The following is a 20,023-nucleotide window of genomic DNA, read 5'->3' as shown; positions in this document are numbered from 1 at the left end:
TCCTGCTTAGGATTCATTCTCTCTGATAGATAGATAGAAAGATAGAAAGATAGATAGAAAGATAGAAAGATAGAAAGATAGATAGAAAGATAGATAGAAAGATAGAAAGATAGATAGAAAGATAGAAAGATAGATAGAAAGATAGAAAGATAGAAAGATATATAGAAAGATAGAAAGATAGATAGAAAGAAAGAAAGAAAGATAGAAAGATAGATAGATAGATAGATAAAGCAAGATAGATAGATAGATAAAGCAGGAGAAAAAGAAGAGTGTGTGAGAATCCTAATTTCCAGGTATAAAACATCCCACAGATTATCAAGTTCAGAGAACTAAAGTTCTGAAAGCTTAGGTATAGAGGTTAATGCACAAGACATTTCTCTGAGTACCTCCCAGTCCAACTGTGGGCAACATGAACACGGAATGCTAGCCAACGGGCCTGGGGGTGATTTAGAAGAAATGATGCAGAAAACAGGCACATATGCACTAGAGAATCATGCAAATCAGTACGAAACCTTACTGACTCTACAGTGTATGCATCTTTACTACCTAAAATACAACCTTTCTTCTGTAAAACACTATACAGTAGTTACTTAACAAACAGTCGAGACAGTTTTGCCCTCATGCATTATCTTCTAGATGGCACTGAATCCACTAAATCCAGAGAAAACAATGGAGAGTCAGGCTTCATGGACACAGAAACCTTCAAAGAAATAGAACTGGCTGCAATCAAATTCGAGCCAACCTCTCATGGATGATACTGTGAGTAGTAAATAATATTAATGGTGTCAGTGTGTTTCAATAAATAAATAAATAAATAAAACCCTGATAGCTGAAGAATTAAGGCAGTGATAACCATTTTCCACTTAAGTAACATGTGATTTTTAACCAGTTTTCAAGAGATGCTGATATCTTACGGAGTTCCTTAGAGCAACATTCCACCAAAAGATAAATCTTTGTGAAAGACTAAATATTATTTTTTTAACGTGCTTGGCAAGATACTTAAATAGTTTTCAGGAACTCAGTGAACCAGACTGTGGCAATTTCTCCATTCCTCTTGGTTTTACAGCTCTTACTGTTCCATATAATAATTTGTGTCTTTTCAAATAATGGGGAAAAAGAGGCCAATAAGTACTGTGTGAATTCAAGCTAACAGTAATAAATGCATTTACGAAAATTAAAAAAAAATACTCTTGGTAGACCTAGCTCTTCCCTCTTACTTCCTCATGTTGCTTTCGTGCGGTAGTTCTAGTAAGTCTAGAAAGCAACATTCAGTCATTTAATAGAAATGCCAGGCATACTCCTTTTTATTATACATAAAGGTTTAAATAAGAGAAAACTTTTCTATTCAGAAAAAACAACTGCATTTTAAAGTCACCTCAGTTTGTAACAGGACCTGAAAATAATCACAGCGTCTTCAATTAAAGCAGCCTACCTTTTGGGGTGCCTGGGTGGCTCAGTTGGTTGAGCGCCTGACTCCTGCCATTGACTCAGCTCATGATCTCATGGGTTGTAAGCCCCCGCGTTGGGCTCTGCACTGAGTGTGGAACCCGCTTGAGATTCTCTCCTCCCCTCTCTCTCTGCCCCTCCCTTGCTCTAAAATATAAATAATAATAAAAATGCAATTTAAAAAAAGGCGGGCTACTTTGCACAAAGGCACGCTAACCCAAGGGTAAAGATAAACTCTTTTCTTATTAAAACTAAACCCTCCCCCCACCAAAAAAAAAAAAAAAAAAAATCAAAATTTCCAGTTCTTAAGCACATCAAAACTCTTAAAATATCACGTTAACTACAGATCACTACTCAAAACCCTAAAACCTCAGTATAGTGTACTGCTGACTCCTTTGAAAGCTCTACCTAAGATTTCATTTCTAATTTGCTTATCCAGTCGATGTGTGCTGGCACCAGATGCACTCATCCAGAACACAAGGAAGACAGATATGTTAGGGAGTCCAAATAGGAAAAGAGTAAGGGATTTATTCAAATGGAAATCTGTTCAAAGTGCAGCCACCAATAACAGAGCTCGAAGACCACAACAGGGCAGCTAGGCTTTCCCCCTCTACCCCACCCGACTGGAAAATGTTCACGTAATGAGAGGCATGGAGCCGACAGAAACGGAACCATGAATTTTCTCTGATTTTATCTGTTTTTTTCCAAATTAATTTTATTCCACATTCCACTGAATCTTGTCTACTGTGTTTGTTCCTTTCATTCTACTTGTTTTCCTACTTTTACCACTTCCTTTTATTTCCATGTGCCATTCCTCTGAGGCCCTTCTCATTTCTCTGCTGCCTTCTTACTTTCCAGTGTTCCTAAACTGTCACAATCCCCTGTTGTGCCTAGAACAAACCATCCCCAACACTATCACCTGGTCTTTCCTGCCCTTTTCTGAGCACAACACCTACGTGGGAAGCCCCATCTTTCCGATGCAGCTGGAAAGAAGGAGTTATGAGCTGGGGGGTGGGGTGTGCGGGAGTAGTTTTTCAAAATACAAATTCAGCAACAGAGGGGAAAAAAAAGAGGAAACTGTATAATCAACTGCAGTGACATTTATACTGCTTATTTTGTAAATCATAAATCACGAGCACTATTTCTTGCTTTCTCCACTTAATTCTTAATAGAATTTTAAGGTCTTATTAAAGCCCCCAAAACTGGAACAGGGTAATACAGTCAGTGATACTGTAGAGTGTTTGGTTGGGCAAATTAAATTTAAGCTAAAAGCCAAGACTGGTCATGGCAGAAAAGATGACCCGTATAAGTAATGCATTTGCAATACTGACTACAATTGTCACATTATAATATGCTGATCCTAAAAATGTTGCCAAAATTCCATCACAAATGGTGAGACTATTTCAGATGGAGTATTAATAGAAATGGCTTCTGGCTCCACACACCATGTGATGGGCAGCGTCTGTCATGCCACTCCCCTGCCCCATGACCGTCTTCTCCTGATATTCACAGCTCTGTGCCATCCACTACATATCATCCGACACAATACATGACCAACAGGATATGAGCAATGGGACATGGACGCCATGGTTATGACTTACGAGGTGTCAGGAAGAATTGTGAAAGATTATGAAATTTAGTGGGTTTCCTAGTTAGCTTCTCCACGTGGGTTAACTAACTGTCCTCCAGCAAGTAATATCAGTGTTGGCAAAATAAATACAGAGAAGTTGCTGTTCACCCAAATCATGTCAAGCTCACTTTTCTCCCTGTTCCCCGGGCACTGACAAAGTAATGTAAAGCAGTCAATATGTTGGGTGGGTTCAAACACAGAAGCAAGCTGGCCTAGCATGCTCTCCTAAATCTCAGAGGAGAATCCGGTCCAGGGAGGAGGCAGAGGAAAGATGAGGAGACAGGGCTGAAGTTCATCCTTCAGAACCTCAGAATTCAGGTTGTTTTGTGGGTAGCAACAGTGAGGAGAATTTGTGGTGGGGTAACTGCATGCTCTGCAGAATCATTCATTTATCAAGCCCTTGGCACTCAATGTTGTTCAACACTGACCCAGACTGCAGGATGCCTTCGCCCTTGACACTCGGCAGAGCATGCTCACAGGCTGGGTGACCCACAGGAGGCAGTTATCATAAGCAGAAAAATGTCATGGTCTTTCTTCGTCCATGCTCTGTAACATTTGCAAAGCACTAAGTGCCTGAAACTGTACTGAGAGCTTACAACAGCCTCTGAATGAAGTGTTATTAATTACCCCCACTTTAAACATAAGTGAAGAAGCTGAAGCTTTGAGCGATGAACTATCTTGACCAAGGGCACACACCTCAAAAGTGGCAGAGCTGGGACTAAACCTAGAACTGCAAGGTCTCAACTAGTAAGTTATTCTGCTTCTAAGTCTGGCACATTTGTGATGATGTCGTCTGACCCAGTTAAATTCAGAATTCAACTTTGCTAAATGAGAGAATAACATATAAAGATTTCAATTCAATAAAATTGAAGCTTGCATGTGTACCAGAAACAAACTATGTCATCACTTATACCTGCTATTTAAAAAGTTTTCTGGTTGGGACGCCTGGGTGGCTCAGTTGGTTGAGCATCCGACTTCGGCTCAGGTCATGATCTCATAGTTCTTGGGTTCGAGCCCTGTGTCAGGCTCTGTGCTGACAGCTAGCTCAGAGCCTGGAGCCTGCTTTGAATTCTGTGTCTCCCTCTCTCTCTGACCCTCCGCTGCTCACATTCTCTCTCTCTCTCTCTCTCAGAAATAAATAACATTTAAAAAAAATAAAATAAAGGGTTCTTTGGAATGTCATGTATTTTACCAACACGAGTTCTGACGTCATCTAAACGGCCTCTATGACCTGTTCCCAAGAAAGCAAAAAGGCAGTGAAAATAATACAGGTTCGTGGAGTTACGTACTACATACGGTATAAATGGAATCAAAAGTCTGCCTTCGATCTCCTGGTGAACATTCATTTCAAAAGAAAATTCAAAGAATGTTTTCATGTCTTATTCTCTTTATATGTAAGTGAAAAATGTGAAGCTTTGAGTATGATTTAATAGGTTAAGACTTCTTAAAGCAGGGCTGCCTGGGTGGCTCAGTAGATTAAGCATCAGATTTCCGCTCAGGTCATGATCTCGCAGTTTGCCGGTTTGAGCCCCACATCAGGCTCTGTGCTGACAGCTCAGCGCCTAGAGCCTGCTTCAGATTCTGTGTCTCCCTCTCCCTTTCCGCCCCTCCCCCACTCACACTCTGTGTCTGTCTGCCTCTCTCAAAACATTAAAAAAATACTTTATAAAATTAAAGACTTCTTAAACATGACACGACAAAAATACCTCATCCTGTTTGTTCAACGAATCATGTCATTAACATCCTGAAACCATTCCAGATTGCAAGAACAATACAAGGGGGAGGGAAGAGGGCAAAAGGCAAAAAGAAAGTGAGGGGACTTGATAAAGACACTCTACTCATGAGCCACAATTTGGGCCACCTTCGTTTCCTGTTTGTTGAGCCACATGTGTGCCTTTGCACCAGTAAGATAAGTCAACACCTCCTTAAGGAAAAAAAAAATCAGCATACTGGAACCCTAACAGAAGAAAGAGTTATTCATTGTTTGATTTCTCCGGCTCTGGCCTTCAGAGGAGAACGCCAGGTCAGAAAGCACCTGTCAACAAGCAGCACATTCCTTCTGAAAACAGCCTTATATCCCTGGGCTTCTTCCCACCCCACACGTAGGCCGCTGCTGCAGGAAGTCTGCTCAGACCTCAACCGGCCTCACTGAGAGGCCTCGAAACCCAGGGAATGGATCTGGCAGCCCACATGTAAAATGGAAAAGAGGGTGTTAACTGCCCAGTTTCCTGCTAGAAAGAACGTCTCCTGCGTTTTGAGCCAGGGGTCCACATATCATCCTTGGAAAACAAAAAAAAAAGTTATTCGGGCTTGTTTGGACTATTTTCACTTTCAGACTGTACTTGGCAGAAGGATGGGTGAATTCCACTGACCTGAGCTCACTTTTAATTTTTTTCATGTTTTCTTGATATTTTTGCCATGGCTTAGGATTCATCCACAGCTGCAGACAAGTGAAAACACACAGGATTTATCCGCAGCTACAGACTTGAGAGATGAAGTGGTGATGGAAATCCATCTAGAAACTGTACATTTTCAAGTGCGGTGAGGAGAGTGCATACTGAAGGAGAAAAGAAAAACCCTACTGCCCCTCCACAAGCAAACTGTCTTCCAAAACTCCCTGTCTGAACATGCTTAGGAGGATACGTGATCAGGAGACAGAAAAGGTTGCAAGTGAAAGAAGAGAGCAGACACTTGTGAAGTGAGCAAGTCCCACAAAATATCTTAAACAGAAAAGCACCATGTTATCTTTTATAGGGAGCCAAGACCAAAAGAGATTCCAGAAGAAAAAAAATCTGCCTTGACTCCCAACATTCCAGACCTTATTAACATTGGGTTCCTCCTCCCAAACAAAGAGGACCACTGTCGCTCTGCGCAGGTGGATGCAGGCACCCCCTCCCGGAGCCCATGCCGTCCAGCGAGGGGATAAACTCCAAGGACTCCCCAGTGTTCACAGTCTCAGACCTCCAGAGGAGAACACCATCCCAAGTTCACTACCGTAATTCTTATCTGCAGAATGAATAAGCTTTCAGTCTGAGTTTGGGTAAATAGATATTGAGGTCAGATTCTGGTGTCTGAGCAGTGATAGCAAAATATAAAAAGAGAAAAAAATATCAGGGAGGACCAGTTGAGAAGGAATTAGAATAGAAAAACCTGGTAACGGGGAATACCAGGAATATGCTGGAGTCAGAAGGCAATCTGCGATCTCCGAAGGACAAAAGCACAAGACTAATGCTTTTGTCACCAGCTTCTAGTGTGAAAATAAAAAATTTATGACTCTATGTGGCAGAATTTCATCTAAAGTATAACTGAATCTTTGGATTGTCAACAATTCCAAAGGCCAAAGATCAAATGCCGAAAGTATGCCGTATCCTCGTTTTCTTCTATATTTGGAATTCTTACCATTTTGTCCCAATTTTTTCCCACACAGCACTGAAAGTTCTACAGGTCTCCACATCAGCTACTACCTGTATGTTAGCAACACAAATGGAACTCTTCCACCAAGAGTATATGTCTATCAGGATACAGGTATACTACAAAAGCAATATGCTTCAACTTAAATCAGGTATTTTAACTAATGCCTCCCAGATTCCCTGCATTTTAACATCTCACTTAAAAATTGCTTGGCACTCAAAGGGCCAGTGGCTCTCAAATGTTACTGTGGCTAATCACCACCTGGAGAGTCTAGGGAAACACAGATTGCTGGGTCCCACCTCCATGGATTGTTGGTTAGGTCTGGGGTGGGCCACAAGGGTACGTATCTCACAAGTTCCTCCATGATGGTGTAGCTGCGGGTCTGAGACCAAGCAGCCAGTGTCTAGGTGAAGGATTAACCTCTGGGAAAGCCATGTGGGTGCTAACAAATACCCAGGTCCCTCACTCCAGCCATAATAACACTAACTCTACCTGCTCACAGAACATGTGTGTGTGCATGTGTACACGTGCACATACGATAGAGGTATGGGAATAAGGGTCTGTATTTAATTGGGGATCTATACAAGATTATTTGAAAAAGGAAGATCTACTCACGGATAAAGTTTTGAAAATCACTGACCATAATTCACTTGTTCACTTTACTAAAGGAAATCTGAGGCCGAGTGAAATGACTTGTGTATCACATAGCCCAAAATGTATACTGTATTAGTATATCTTACAATCCCATATGGTTTTAAAATGTTCCAGTGATGAGTGAGAAGGAAATCCTCACTGCTGCAGTAGACCCAGGGATGAAGTAAAGGTCAGCAGTATCAACTGCACACGTGACATACTTCTACACACAAAGTAGAGACTGTGACTTAGCATGTTTGACGTACTCTCATTCCCTCTCCCTAAGTCCCCCTCCCCTCCCCCCGCATACAGATTGCCCATAATTAAAGGGATTGCTTAGGTCTTTTTCATATTATTAGACAGTGGATCCTCACCAAAGTTTTTCACTCTGGATTCACACAATCCTTTCCTCCTTTCCGGGGATACAGGACAATGGGACTCTAACCCTGATTAAAAATTGGAGAATTTCAGTTTCAAACCTGTAACCATTGGGTAACTTCCTTAATGTCATATGCTTTGGTTCTTATTGAGAATAAAAGGGAAGGAATGAAATTTCCCTCTGACTCAGTGACACACATCAGTAAGTTCCTCAGTCTCTGTGATGAAAGACAAGAGGACAATTTTATCTGGGTCTTGGCTGCAGAACAGCCTCGAGACCCATCAACTGGGCGATATTCTGAATATGAAGACACATTTTTTGATGTCAGAGGATTCAGCAATTCCACTTTGGGGGTCTTTATCCAAAGAAAGCAAAAACGTGAATTTGAAAAGATATATGCAGCCCTGTATTCAATGTGGCATTATTGACAGTAGATACGATATGGACGCAACCCAAGTTGTGCGCGCGCACACACACATACACACACACACACACATCACCCCAAACTGGAGTATTATTTGGCCACGAACACGAATGAAATCTTCCCATTTGCAACAACATGGATGATCCTAGAGGGTAATATGCTAATTGAAATTAAGTCAGACAAAGAAAGATACCTACTGTATGATTTACTTAAATGTGGAATCTAAAAAAAAAATAAATGAACAAATAAAACCAAACCCATAGGTACAGAGAACAGGTTGGTGGCTGCTGAAGAGGAAGGGTGTTGTGTGATTAGTGAAATAGGTGACAGAGATCAAGATGTACAAAGTTCCAGCTATTAAGCAAGTAAGTCACAGGGCAAGTAGCAAGTAAGACTACAGACAAGAATACTGTACTGCAAATGTGCAAGATGCTAAAGAAGGGAATCTTACAAGTTCTCATCAGAAGAAAACGTTTTTGTAACTTTGTGCGGTGACAGACAGTAACTAGACTTATTGTCGTGATCATTTAGCAATGTATACAAATGTCCAGGAGTGTAGGGTTGAGCTTTCAAAAGTGGAAGATGCGTCTGAGCAGAAGGAAGGCACTTCTGGCTTCCAGGGCAAGGAGCTGAGGGGGAGGGCCTAAAGGGAAGGAGGGAGGCCACTGGATAGGAGGGTAGAGAGATGCCCCTTTTGGAAAGAGGAGGTTCTGGTTGAAAGGTGATCCTCAGATTACAGGCGGGTGACAGGATATTCAAGTAACAAGGGTAACCATTATACTGAGGTGTTAAGAACTGAACTACTCTTAATATTTAATATTTAATAAAGAGAATTAAAATACCTATTTTACAGATGATGATACAGAGATTCCGGGAACACTAAAAGCAAACAGTTATCAAGCGACAAAGCCGGATGGATTCTAAGCCAAGTATGTATGATGACAAGGTCTCAACTGTTCTATGCCAACACCCCATGAACTCCAAGGTAGTACAAACAAACAGGAAGCCTACATTTCTCTAAGGGTACCAGGGACTTAGCCCTGCCTACACTATTCTCCTGAAGAGAAGAGTAAATGAAAGGAGGGGCTGGCTACAGAGCTGTATCCTTAAGTACAGCGATTCTTCCTAGGAAGAGGAAATGGTACAACAGCTACATGTGTTCAAACAGAAGGCTTATTCTAAAAAACAAACCAATTAAAAATACAAAATTCATTCCACAAATATTTACTGTGTAACTAGTATGTGCCAGACATAGTTCTAGGAGGTGAGAATGGTGAATTAAACAAAGTTCCTACCTCCTTTGGTGTACAACTTAGTGAACCACACCTACTGTAACCGTCCTTACTATTAGGACAGTAGATTTTCATCATGGCCGACATCATTTTCAGTGGAGGATTGATGAAAAAATAAACAAAAACAAAAAACAACAACAAAAAAATGAAGCCAGACCAGGCAAAGAGATTCTGATTTAGTAGGTCTGAAAATGAGGTTTGTTTTGGGTTTTTGTTTTTGAATCTAGAATGTTAGTTTATTTCATTCTATCTACTATATTTTACTCAATTCTATTCTCATTTGCACATTGCTTCATCTGCTTATTCTTTAAAATTTTTTAATGTTTATTTATCTTTGAGAGAAACACAGAGAGCACGAGTGGGGGAGGGGCAGACAAGGGGGAGACAGAGAACCTGAAGCAGGCTCCAGGCTCTGAGCTGTCAGCACAGAGCCCGACGTGGGGCTGAAACTGAGACTGCGAGATCATGATGTAACGCTCAACCAAGTAAGCAACCCAGGTGCCCCAGCTTATTCTTTAGTATTCTATTTTTAAATAACATCTGATTCATTTGGAGATTTTTTTCTTTTAAAATATTTAAAACTGGAAGTTTCCACCTCCTAATTCTCTTCACCTATTTTGCCCATCCCCCAGCCACCTCCCCTCTGGCAACCACCACTTTGTTCTCTGTATTTAAGAGTCTGTTTTTTGCCTGTTGTTTAGATTCCACATAAGTGAAATCATATGGTATTTGTCTTCCTCTGTTTGATTTATTTCACTTAGCATAATAGCCTTTCTAGATCTCTCCATGTTGCTGCAAATGGCAGGATCTCATTCATTTTTTATGGCTGAAAAGTGTGTGTGTGTGCACGCTAGCGCATGTGTAGATGTGTATATATATATAACCAAGATACAGATGTGTTATTGGACACGTGGGTTGCTTCGATATCTTGGTTAATGTAAATAATGCTGGAATAAAGTGTACATATATCTTTTTGAATTAGTGTTTTTCTCTGGGTATATAACCTGTAGTGAAATCACTGGATCATATGGTAGTTACATTTTTAATTTTTTGAGAAACCTCCAGACTGTTTTCCACAGTGGTTGCACCAATTTACATTCCCCCAAACTGTGCATGAGGGTTCCTTTTTCTTCACATCCTCATCAACACTTGCTATTTCTTGTCTTTTTGATACTAGCCATTCTAACTGGTCCAAGAAAACACTGATGGTTTTGATTTGTAGTTCCATGATGATTAGTAATAATGATCATCTTTTCAGTGCCTGTTGGCCATCTGTAGGTCTTCTTTGGAAAAATGTCCATTCAGGGCCTCTGCCTATTTTTCACTGTACTGTTTTTGTGTGTGTTTATGTTGACTTGTAGAAGTCTTCTACATATTTTGTATATTAACCCTTTATCAGATGTATCATTAGCAAATATCTTCTATTCAATAAACTGACTTTTCATTGTTTTGTTTGCAAAACCTTTTTATTTTGGTATAGTCCCAATCGTTTATTTTTGTTTTTGTTTCTCTTGCCTCAGGAGACCCATCCATAAATATGCTGCTAAAGGCTAAATCCAACAGATTATTTCCTATGTCTTCTTTCAAGAGTGCTAATGGCTTCAGATCTCACATTTAGGTCTTTAAACCACTTTGAGTTTATTTTTGTGTATGGTGTAAATAAATGATCCAGCTTCATTCTTTTGCATCTACCTATCCAGTTTTCCCAGCATCATTCATAAAAAGGACTCTTTTCCTCATTGTATATTCTTGCCTTATTTGTTGTAGATGAATTGACCATATAATCATGGGTTTATTTTTGCATTCTCTACTCTGTTGCAGTGATCTGTAGGTCTATTTTTCTGCCAGTACCAGACTCTTTTGATTACTACAGCATTGCAGTAGTTCTTGAAATCTGGGATTGTGATCTCTTCAGCTTTGTTGTTCCTTCTCAAGACTGCTCTGGCTATTTGAGGTCTTCTGTAGTTCTGTGTAGACATTAGGGTCATTTGTTCTAGTTCTGTGAAAAATGTTATTGATATTTTGATAGGGACTGCACTGAATCGATAAGATTCCTTTGGCTACTATGGACATTTTAACAATATTAATTCTTCCAATCTATGAGCATGGAATATCTTTCCATTTGTTTGCGTCCTTTTCAATTCCTTTCATCAATGTTTTCGTTTTTAAAATACAGGTCTTTCACCTCCTTGGAATGTGGTCGTCAGATTGGCATGTTTCATTTAGTAATATGCGTTTAAGGTGGTTTTATGTCTTTTCATATTTTAACAGCTTATTTCTGTTTAGTGTTGTGTAATATTCCATTGTCTGCATATACCACAGTTCGTTTACTTACTTGAGGACATCTTCGTTGCTTCCAAGTTTTGGTGATTATGAACACAGCTGCTATAAATACTTATGTGTATATTTTGGTCAGGACAGAAGTTCACAATTCATTTGGGGAAAATGAATACTTAGTTTTTAAATCCAATATGTAAAGCCCTCAGATCCTTACTGAAATGAGGTAGAACAAATAATACTCCATCCGATTCTTTATTTCATGACTAAACCATGTGGGGAGTTGTACTCTGAGTGGCTGTGAGGGGTAAATAATGTGATGAGAGAAGGAGAAATAGACCAAGTTTAGACTAAAGCTGAGATAAATTTTTTTCTAATTTTTCATTGCAACACACACACTCCCTGAAGTCCACAGAGAAAGTGACCTCACTGTTCCCATCACAATAATATTTATAATAATAATAATAATGTCTTCTACGTAACAGCAAAGAGGGTAAGGTGCTCAAAATAATTATATTCTCATTCATGACATAGAAGGCCAAAATGCGTGTAAATATACATTTCAGTGCAAATCCATATCCTCTCTTCCAGCTATGGGTATATTAAAATATAGAGCAGCTTATACTTTTAGACAAAGGGTATGAAACAACTGCACATGTAAGAAAGATATTTATTTTTGCCATAGTTAATCCATAATTACATTAGTTTTATTTCCTAACTTCAACCTTGATGCACCTTATTTTCCTTCCATTATCTCTTTACCCCTTAGATCTTATTCGAATTTATTCTATCTGACCCTATTATATATGTCCATGTCATCTGTCCTAAATCTTCTTTGGTGCAAGGCAGGGCAAAAATTATTAGAGAATGAATCATATAATCAAGGTAGTTCAAACATCATTAAGCTCTCTGAAGACTGCTTATACATTCTTCTCTTTTTTATAAACTAAATCTCTCCTTAAAAAACTTATTTGTAATTTTTTTGTGTGAATTCCCTTATATGCCCCTGGTTAAAAATTCTAACATTGCTATTAGTGTAATTTTAAACTTAGAAATTGTAGTATCACTGGACTAAAAATTACTTTATTTGGAAGGAATAGCACTATACATAAAGAGTTATTTAAAGGGTTCTTAAACTCTGGGTTTCTTTTATAGACTTGCTTATGCTTTGTTTAATCACTAAGAATAATACATGATTAACTCGATGAAACTTGGAAAATAGTGAAAAGAATAAAGGATAAAATTAGAAGAATACCACACTTTATTCAGAGAAATTACTATTCACTTTTTACTGTACCTTACTATTCCTCTTTTTAATGCTACAATTCACTCATAAATAAAACAGAGGGAAATACTGATGTCAACGTCTGGTCCTATCTAAGTTCCCTTGGCCCTAAAAGAGTCCAGTCTTCCCTATACAATCCCACATACTTCACTTCTGTCTTTTTCATTCACAAATACATTCTCACACACACCCAGATATGGTCTGACAAAAGGAAGGAGAATATTTAATGAGTGTTATAATCACTTCTGATCTTGTCTTTTATAAATGCTCATGTCTTCACATACTTATATTTGTAAACTCATCTGGCTTTTCAAAACAACACCTTACTGTGCTTCAATTAAGTCAGCTTTCTCTACATACTATGTATGAAGCCTGTTTTTATCTCTTGTGGCATCAAAATAAGTTGTTTCTAAATCTTGTCTAAAAACTTCACTTAAAGCACATAGACTGGGGCGCCTGGGTGGCTCAGTCAGTAGAGCGTCTGACTTTGGCTCAGGTCATGATCCCGCAGCTCATTGGTTCAGGCCTTGCGTTGGGCGCTGTGCTGACAGCTCAGAGCCTGGAGCCTGCTTTGGATTCTGTGTTTCCCTCTCTCTCCTCTCCTCCCCCACTTGCACTTTCTCTGTCTCTCAAAAATGAATAAACGTTAAAAAATTTAAAGAAAAGAAAGCACATATACCTTCCTCCCCAAATTAATTGATCTATAACCACGAGGCTAATCTACAAAAAAAAAAAGGTTCTTTTGAGTGGAAGTCTCCTATGTGGTGATCTTATTTTTTCCACTTCGTTCTTAGGATAAGAGTACTTTATTCAGGATGCATAGGTGGCATTAAAGAAGAATTGAGGCCTGAGACTAAGAAATATGTTCCTGTTCTGCAATGATAAATTTTACTACAGAGCTAAGGAATTACATCCGGTTTTATAAAGCATTACTCTCTTCAAAACCAGCTCTCTACAGTCTTAGGAAGACTGTTTTTCTGTGGATCTCCTCCCCGCCTATCTCCTTGAAGTAAAACAAGTTCAGATACTTGTTACCCAGAGTACGCAGAACGTCACATGGCACCTGTGACCAAAAGGTATTTCTGCCACAAAGTAGTAGTGAAAAAGAGAATCCGCTCTTACTTAGAAAATGATCAGAAAAGGTCTAACCAGTCATTCCTAGTAGAGAGACCAATCACCATGAAATGACGTCGTTAAGTAAAAGATGTTTCTTTTAGGTTGTCCCCGTCTCCATGGTTTACTCTTTAGGGCAAACATCTCGGCACATTACCTTGCAAATCTGCATCATTCGACTTTGGACTGCTTCTTGCTCGCCGCTCGGTTTTCTTAATTCCTGGCCCACCGCCACTGCCTCCTCCACTGCCTCCGCCGCCCCCCGCGCTGTGGCCCTTCCCGTAGCCATTGTACACGGTTGTGCAGTTGCTTTTGTAGATAGAAGAAGGAGGGCTGTTGAGGCGGTTCTGGCGGTCAATCTGGCGGTCTTTCAGCTTTTTGTGCGGAGGCTTGCTGTACTGGTCTTCCCGGGTGATGTAGCTTGACATTCCATAGAGTGGTATAATTTCTGAAACGGAGGGTTATGACAAATGCAAGCTCAGTCTACATTTTCAGTAATAAATTCTAGATGGTCAAATAACTGGAGCCCTAAAGGAAGAAGTTTAAAATATGATCATAGTAAATATCTTTAAAATGTTATATATATATAATATATATATAAACTACACATTTAAAATATTCCCAATTCAGGGCACCTGGGTGGCTCAGGCACATGCGACTCTTGCTTTCAGCTCAGGTCGTGATCTCATGGTTCTTGAGTTTGAGCCCCACATCATGCTCTGCACTGACAGTGCACAGCCTGCTTGGGATTCTCTCCCTCTCCCCAACTCTATCTCAAAATACATAAACAAAATTAAAAGAATAAAGTAAAATAAAAATAAAATATTCCCATTCATTTCAAACCAACCAAGGAATAATAATTAAGAACTGTACTGTGTGTTCATGAATGTTCCAGAAATTATGCAAAATGATGAAGACGACAAGGGTGCTGTTCGTAAAGAGTTCATAGTTTAGTTGAATTTATAAATAAATTTGATTTCGTCAAAATCAGTGTCAAAAGGGTTTTAGTTGCAACATAAAAAACAATTCAGAAAAAAAACACAAAATAACCCCGTAAACATGTTCTTAGACTCAAGACACTTAAAAGGATACTCAGCATTACAGACAAAATAGCATTTCTACTGAAAAGAGTATAACAACCAGAATCTAAAGAGTTATTTGTGGCATCTTAAAGAGCCAATATTGGTGGCACCTGGGTGGCTCAGTTGGTTAAGCATCTGACTTTCAGCTCTTATCATGATCTCATGGTTCATGGGTTTGAGCCCTGTGTCAGGCTCTGTGCTGACAGCTTGGAGTCTGGAGCCTGCTTCAGATTCTGTGTCTCCCTCTCTCTCTGCTCCTTCCCCGTTCACACAGTTTCTTTCTTTCTCAAAAATAATAAACATTAAAATAATAATAATAATAAATGAAAAATAAAAGAGGCAACATTTGACTAAAACTTATTAACACAATGAGATGAAAAATTTCCACTAAAAATATTCGGAGCTTAAAGGATCAGGGGAAACATTTAAGAAGAAACAGTAGCGTAAATACAGGCCATCCCTGCAGCCTGGCATCACACATAATAAGCTGTGGTCTCAACCTTCTATTTTGGAGTAATCAAGAGGCAAGACAAACTGGGAGAATGTCACCAGGCTTCACTATGTATATTTTTGTAGGTGGCTCGAAAAAAGAATGGGACCGTACAGAATAATTTCATGATCTTAGGGGCAAACATTTATTTTAGATTAAAAACATTTAATCAATTAAAAATTATATTTAGTCATCCATAAAAATGACAATATATAACACAGAGATTGGATCCTTAAACGTTTATTAGAGAAAAGGGCCCCAGAAGTATAGAATGACCAAATAAATTAGCATCCAAACTGAATACTTACTTCTGAGAGTGAAAAGGTAGCATTCCTTTTTTTTTTTTTCTTAAAGTTATGTTTATTTATTCTGAGAGAAAAAGAGAGCGTATGTGTGCATGTAGAGGGAAGGGACAGAGAAAGAGGCAGAGAGAAAGAATCCCAGAGATTAAACTCATTAACTGTGTGATCATGACCTGAGCTGAAAGCAGGAGTCAGACACCCAACGGACTGAGCCACTCAGGCACCCCTAGCATTCCTAATCATGTCTCTGAACAAGAGACTGAAACCAGGACTATTCTAAGCATACCAGGAATGTACTGTCACCCTACGGAACTTAACAACTGATGTTTTGAGTGTTCAATGGCAAGGGCTCGCTCTTCATTTTCTTTCTGTTCACATAGCTTTTTTTTTTTTTTTTCCCCTAATCTTTAAAAAGCAAATCTTCACAAGATAATTAATTTGTACTGGAGAATGTGAAAAAGCAAAAAGAACCCTATTCGAAGAACATGTGCCCAAATAAATTACACCCAACTCTACACAAAGGATGGTAAATGTTTTTTAACTGTCACAATGCATCACACTTGAGATTTAAGATATTCACCATGGACACTAACAAAATAATCTTTTAAAGCATGTTGAAGACTTTACTCCTATGGTTTAGGAAATTAAATGTTTAAGTTGCTTTTAGATATCCAAACAGAGAAGTCAGGTAAGGGAGTATGTATATAGCTTTATATCTATAAAGCAAAGGGGTTCTGTTTTTTGCTTTCTTTAATTTGAAATCAATGAGACACTTTCATTTGTATGTTATCATTCTGTGTTATTATAATGAAATTAAACCAAAACACCCTATGAAGTGAAGACACAATTTTTTTTAGTTTACTTATTTTTGAGAGAGAGACAGACAGAACATAAGAGGGAGAGGTGGAGAGAGAGAGAGAGAGAATCTGAAGTAGGCTCCAGGTTCCAAGCTATCAACACAGAGCCCTACATGTGGCTCAAACTCAGGAACCGGGAGATCATGACTTAAGATAGAGTGAGACACTCAACCGATGGAGCCACCCAGGTACCATTCCCCTTTTTTTCCCTAAAGCTTAGAAACAATTTTTTTCTTAATTCTCATGATCATTAAAATCAAACTGTGACCTAAAATTCCAGGGGACATCATTTACAAAACAGTAACTATGTGGCTTCCTACTAACATTCCGCTGACACAAGGCAGGGCATACACTCTTCATCAAGCAATCAGACAGTCGCCAAGTCTTCTTTAAGCTCAGACCAAATCAGAAAGTTCTAACAATGCTCAAATATTTAATGTACATTAAGTCAAAGCACTGAATACTTTTTTTTAATGACAGTTAATTAACTTAATTTTTTGGTTTATCCAAATGCTTTCATGGCATCTCCTCACTAGTCTGATGTTTTGGGGTGTTATGTCAGTGAACAGGATACAAAGTTATTGATGCCATCATCTCTCCATACCCCGCTTATGATAGCACTTGATTCTTGTGAATTATACTAAATTTCTTTCTACTAAATAAACAAACAGAAAACTAAAACAACAACAACAAAATGAAATCCTATCCCTAAATTACAGCAGGACAGTCTGCTTTCTATTAATAAGAAAAAAATTTTTAATAGATATATACATTTATAATTGATAAGAAAAATCAAGAGGATAACTTACTCTAAAACTCTATAGTGTAACAGCAATTCTTATATTTGGACGAATATAAAAATATGTTTGAAGCGATAAAATGCTTCAATTTATAGTCAGAAGAGTCACCTTACAAAGTCTTACAGGTTTAAGTCTGAATTTTACCCTCACTTACCTGGTTTCTTAGTATCCACTTTGATAGAAAAAGACTGTAGACTAAACCGACACCAATGCCCAAACTACAAAGCCATAATGTCTGAGACTCTCTCATCTCAAGGTGAATATTTGGCTAACAATCAATGAAAGTGTGGCTACATGAATGGTTACTCTTCAAGTAAAAACAGGCTTGAGGACAACCACATTGAGGACATTCTGAGTTCTACCAAGACTGCAACATAGAGCATCCAGGAATCAGAAAGATTACTGAGACCTCGGAGTCTTCAATCATTGGAAATTGGGCACAAAACATTTTATTTTTCTTCTACTCCTAGACCATGTAGATGCCTAAGAAATAATGCGTTGTAGTCCCACCTTCGGGCCCTCTCACATAAAAATATGTAAACGGAACACAGGAACATATGATAGATCACTTATTTCTTACTAAAATACGAAGTGTCTATCCCACTCCCTGCTCTTTGTGGGGTGGGTGGATGAAGGCAGAATTTTGGAAAATATAAAGAGCTGCAACCCACAAAGTCATCTTTCAAAGCCACCCTTCAGGACATAGGAAGCCAGGAATCTCCCATGAGCTTTCTACAGCTGGTACATCCTCCTCTACCATGCTCCTTACAGAAGAAAGAAGTGGCTGGCTCTCTGGTTCTCCTGAGCTACTTCTGTGTTGTAATCAGTTTCAACAGCTCCTGATGCCAGTAACAATCTACTCACCTTGCTCGCCGTATATTGTAGGGGGGATATGATGCTGAGGGAAAAACTGAGGCGGCATATCTCCAGGTCCAGTAACAGGTGGGTAGTAAGCCGTGTGTGAGTTATGAATAAAATGGGGGTGATGAGTCAGGTAGGGGGGTAGGTGATGGGTTGGAGACATGGCTGACGGGTAGCTTGGGGGGTAACACTCAGGAGACTGGGGTGTGACCACCACCCGGCGGACTCCAGTATTGTCTTCAATCACCTAAAGAAAACAGCAGAAAGAGTTTTGTGTGTAGTATTGGCAGACATCCTGGGGGGGGGGGGGATATATATATATATATAGTATTTAATTACTTCCCTTAATTTAATGTTCCATCCTCACGGAGAAAACAAAATTAATGCATGTTGAATTCTGCTTCTCTAGTTCAACCAGTTAAATGAGTTTTGAAAATAATAACATTTAACAATTAAAATTTATGAAAATAAACTCTTCATCAACCACATGATTCTGATTACACAGAACTCTTTGGAGAGATCAACAGCTTGATCATAAATCGTGTTTGTCTCATAAAATTTTCCAAGAAGACACGGAAGAAGACTTCTGAAAACGTCACTGAAGACAAGTGAATTTAATGTGTGATTAAGTTGATGTGAGGAATGACTTTGAATACAACTAATGGTTCCGTGGTTTTCCAGAAAGAAGAGATTTCTGAGTAACAAATATGCTTCAGAGGGCAGAGCTTTTCAGATCGGCCTGATGGCACTCGACCCACTCCTACTTTAGCATGACTGTTCTGCTCGTACCGGGGCAGAACATGAACTTCAGAGGCCCTAAGAGTACCAAAGTTTCATTTAATCTGGGACCAAGGACACTGATGAAATGGAGGGATTCCAAACAGTAAAAAACTTGAACAATATAAAAATCAAGATGGACACCTGTGCTCCCAAGACATACTGACGATGTCATGGGTGCTGTGAAGACAGACGCTATGACAGGGGACCTGCTATAAGCAGAGTGAGCCCATCAACATTCCGTCCATACTTTCTCCCAGTGCCTTCTAATTCCCCCAAGGCAGGTGGCTAAGGCTGCTCAATGACAATGTGTACTGCCTGTCTGGCCAACTCCACACTACCTGCTCTAAAAGCAAACACTTTTGTTGAGACGCAAGCTAGGAAATAACACAACAGACACCACGATCAACAGGGGAAGTTGAGGAGGGCAGAGAAAAGCAGAGGGACAGGCAGGATCAGGGAGTGCTTCGGGGACCTGAAAGAATTAGTACTACTGTGACAGCTGACAGAAGGCCCTTGGGTCAGGGCCATGCAAGGAAGGGGACTCTTGGGGCCAAAGAGACCAGCTGCTCTAATCAAGTATTTAAGACAATCAGGCACACACTGGTGACATGTTCACTAAGTAAATAAATAAATACCCTAAAAATTAAACTTGCAGTTTGGAAGACATTTCCCATTACACTTCAGGAGGCTGATTGCAAGCCAAAATAAAATGACTTAAATCATGTCTAAAATATTCTAATAAAAAAAACTTATAATAAGCTTGTTTTTTAAAATACCGCTTGATACAAAATGGCAAGTTCATCAACGTCTATCTGTACTCGGGTGTACAAGAAAGGTCTTGCTTGAATTAATGGCCGTTAGTCTTTATGTTAAGAAAACAAAATCTTTATGTTTATTGATGAACTCATTAACATGATAGTTTCAGAATTAACTACCGTGTTAACAGTTCATTAAGAAAACA

General features: G+C 39.2%; 1 protein-coding gene across 4 annotated transcripts in view; it reads right to left on the bottom strand.

Moving 5' to 3' along the window:
• Positions 1 to 20,023, bottom strand: part of FNDC3B (fibronectin type III domain containing 3B) — a 356,123-nt gene that overhangs the window by 130,374 nt on the left and 205,726 nt on the right. For all 4 annotated transcript variants that reach the window (XM_039236525.1, XM_039236526.1, XM_039236528.1 and 1 more), the window contains exons 5-6: positions 18,286 to 18,529; positions 14,048 to 14,338 (exon numbers count right to left, since the gene is read on the bottom strand). In XM_039236525.1, the coding sequence (XP_039092456.1) occupies positions 14,048 to 14,338; positions 18,286 to 18,529 (535 nt within the window). The remainder of the gene's footprint in view (positions 1 to 14,047; positions 14,339 to 18,285; positions 18,530 to 20,023) is intronic.

Source organism: Hyaena hyaena, unplaced genomic scaffold, assembly GCF_003009895.1.
Source record: "Hyaena hyaena isolate Hyena2069 unplaced genomic scaffold, ASM300989v1 scaffold_112, whole genome shotgun sequence".
Classification (NCBI taxonomy): domain Eukaryota; kingdom Metazoa; phylum Chordata; class Mammalia; order Carnivora; family Hyaenidae; genus Hyaena; species Hyaena hyaena.
The sequence above is the reverse complement of the archived record's forward strand: the minus strand, read 5'-3'. Positions and strand labels throughout refer to the sequence as shown.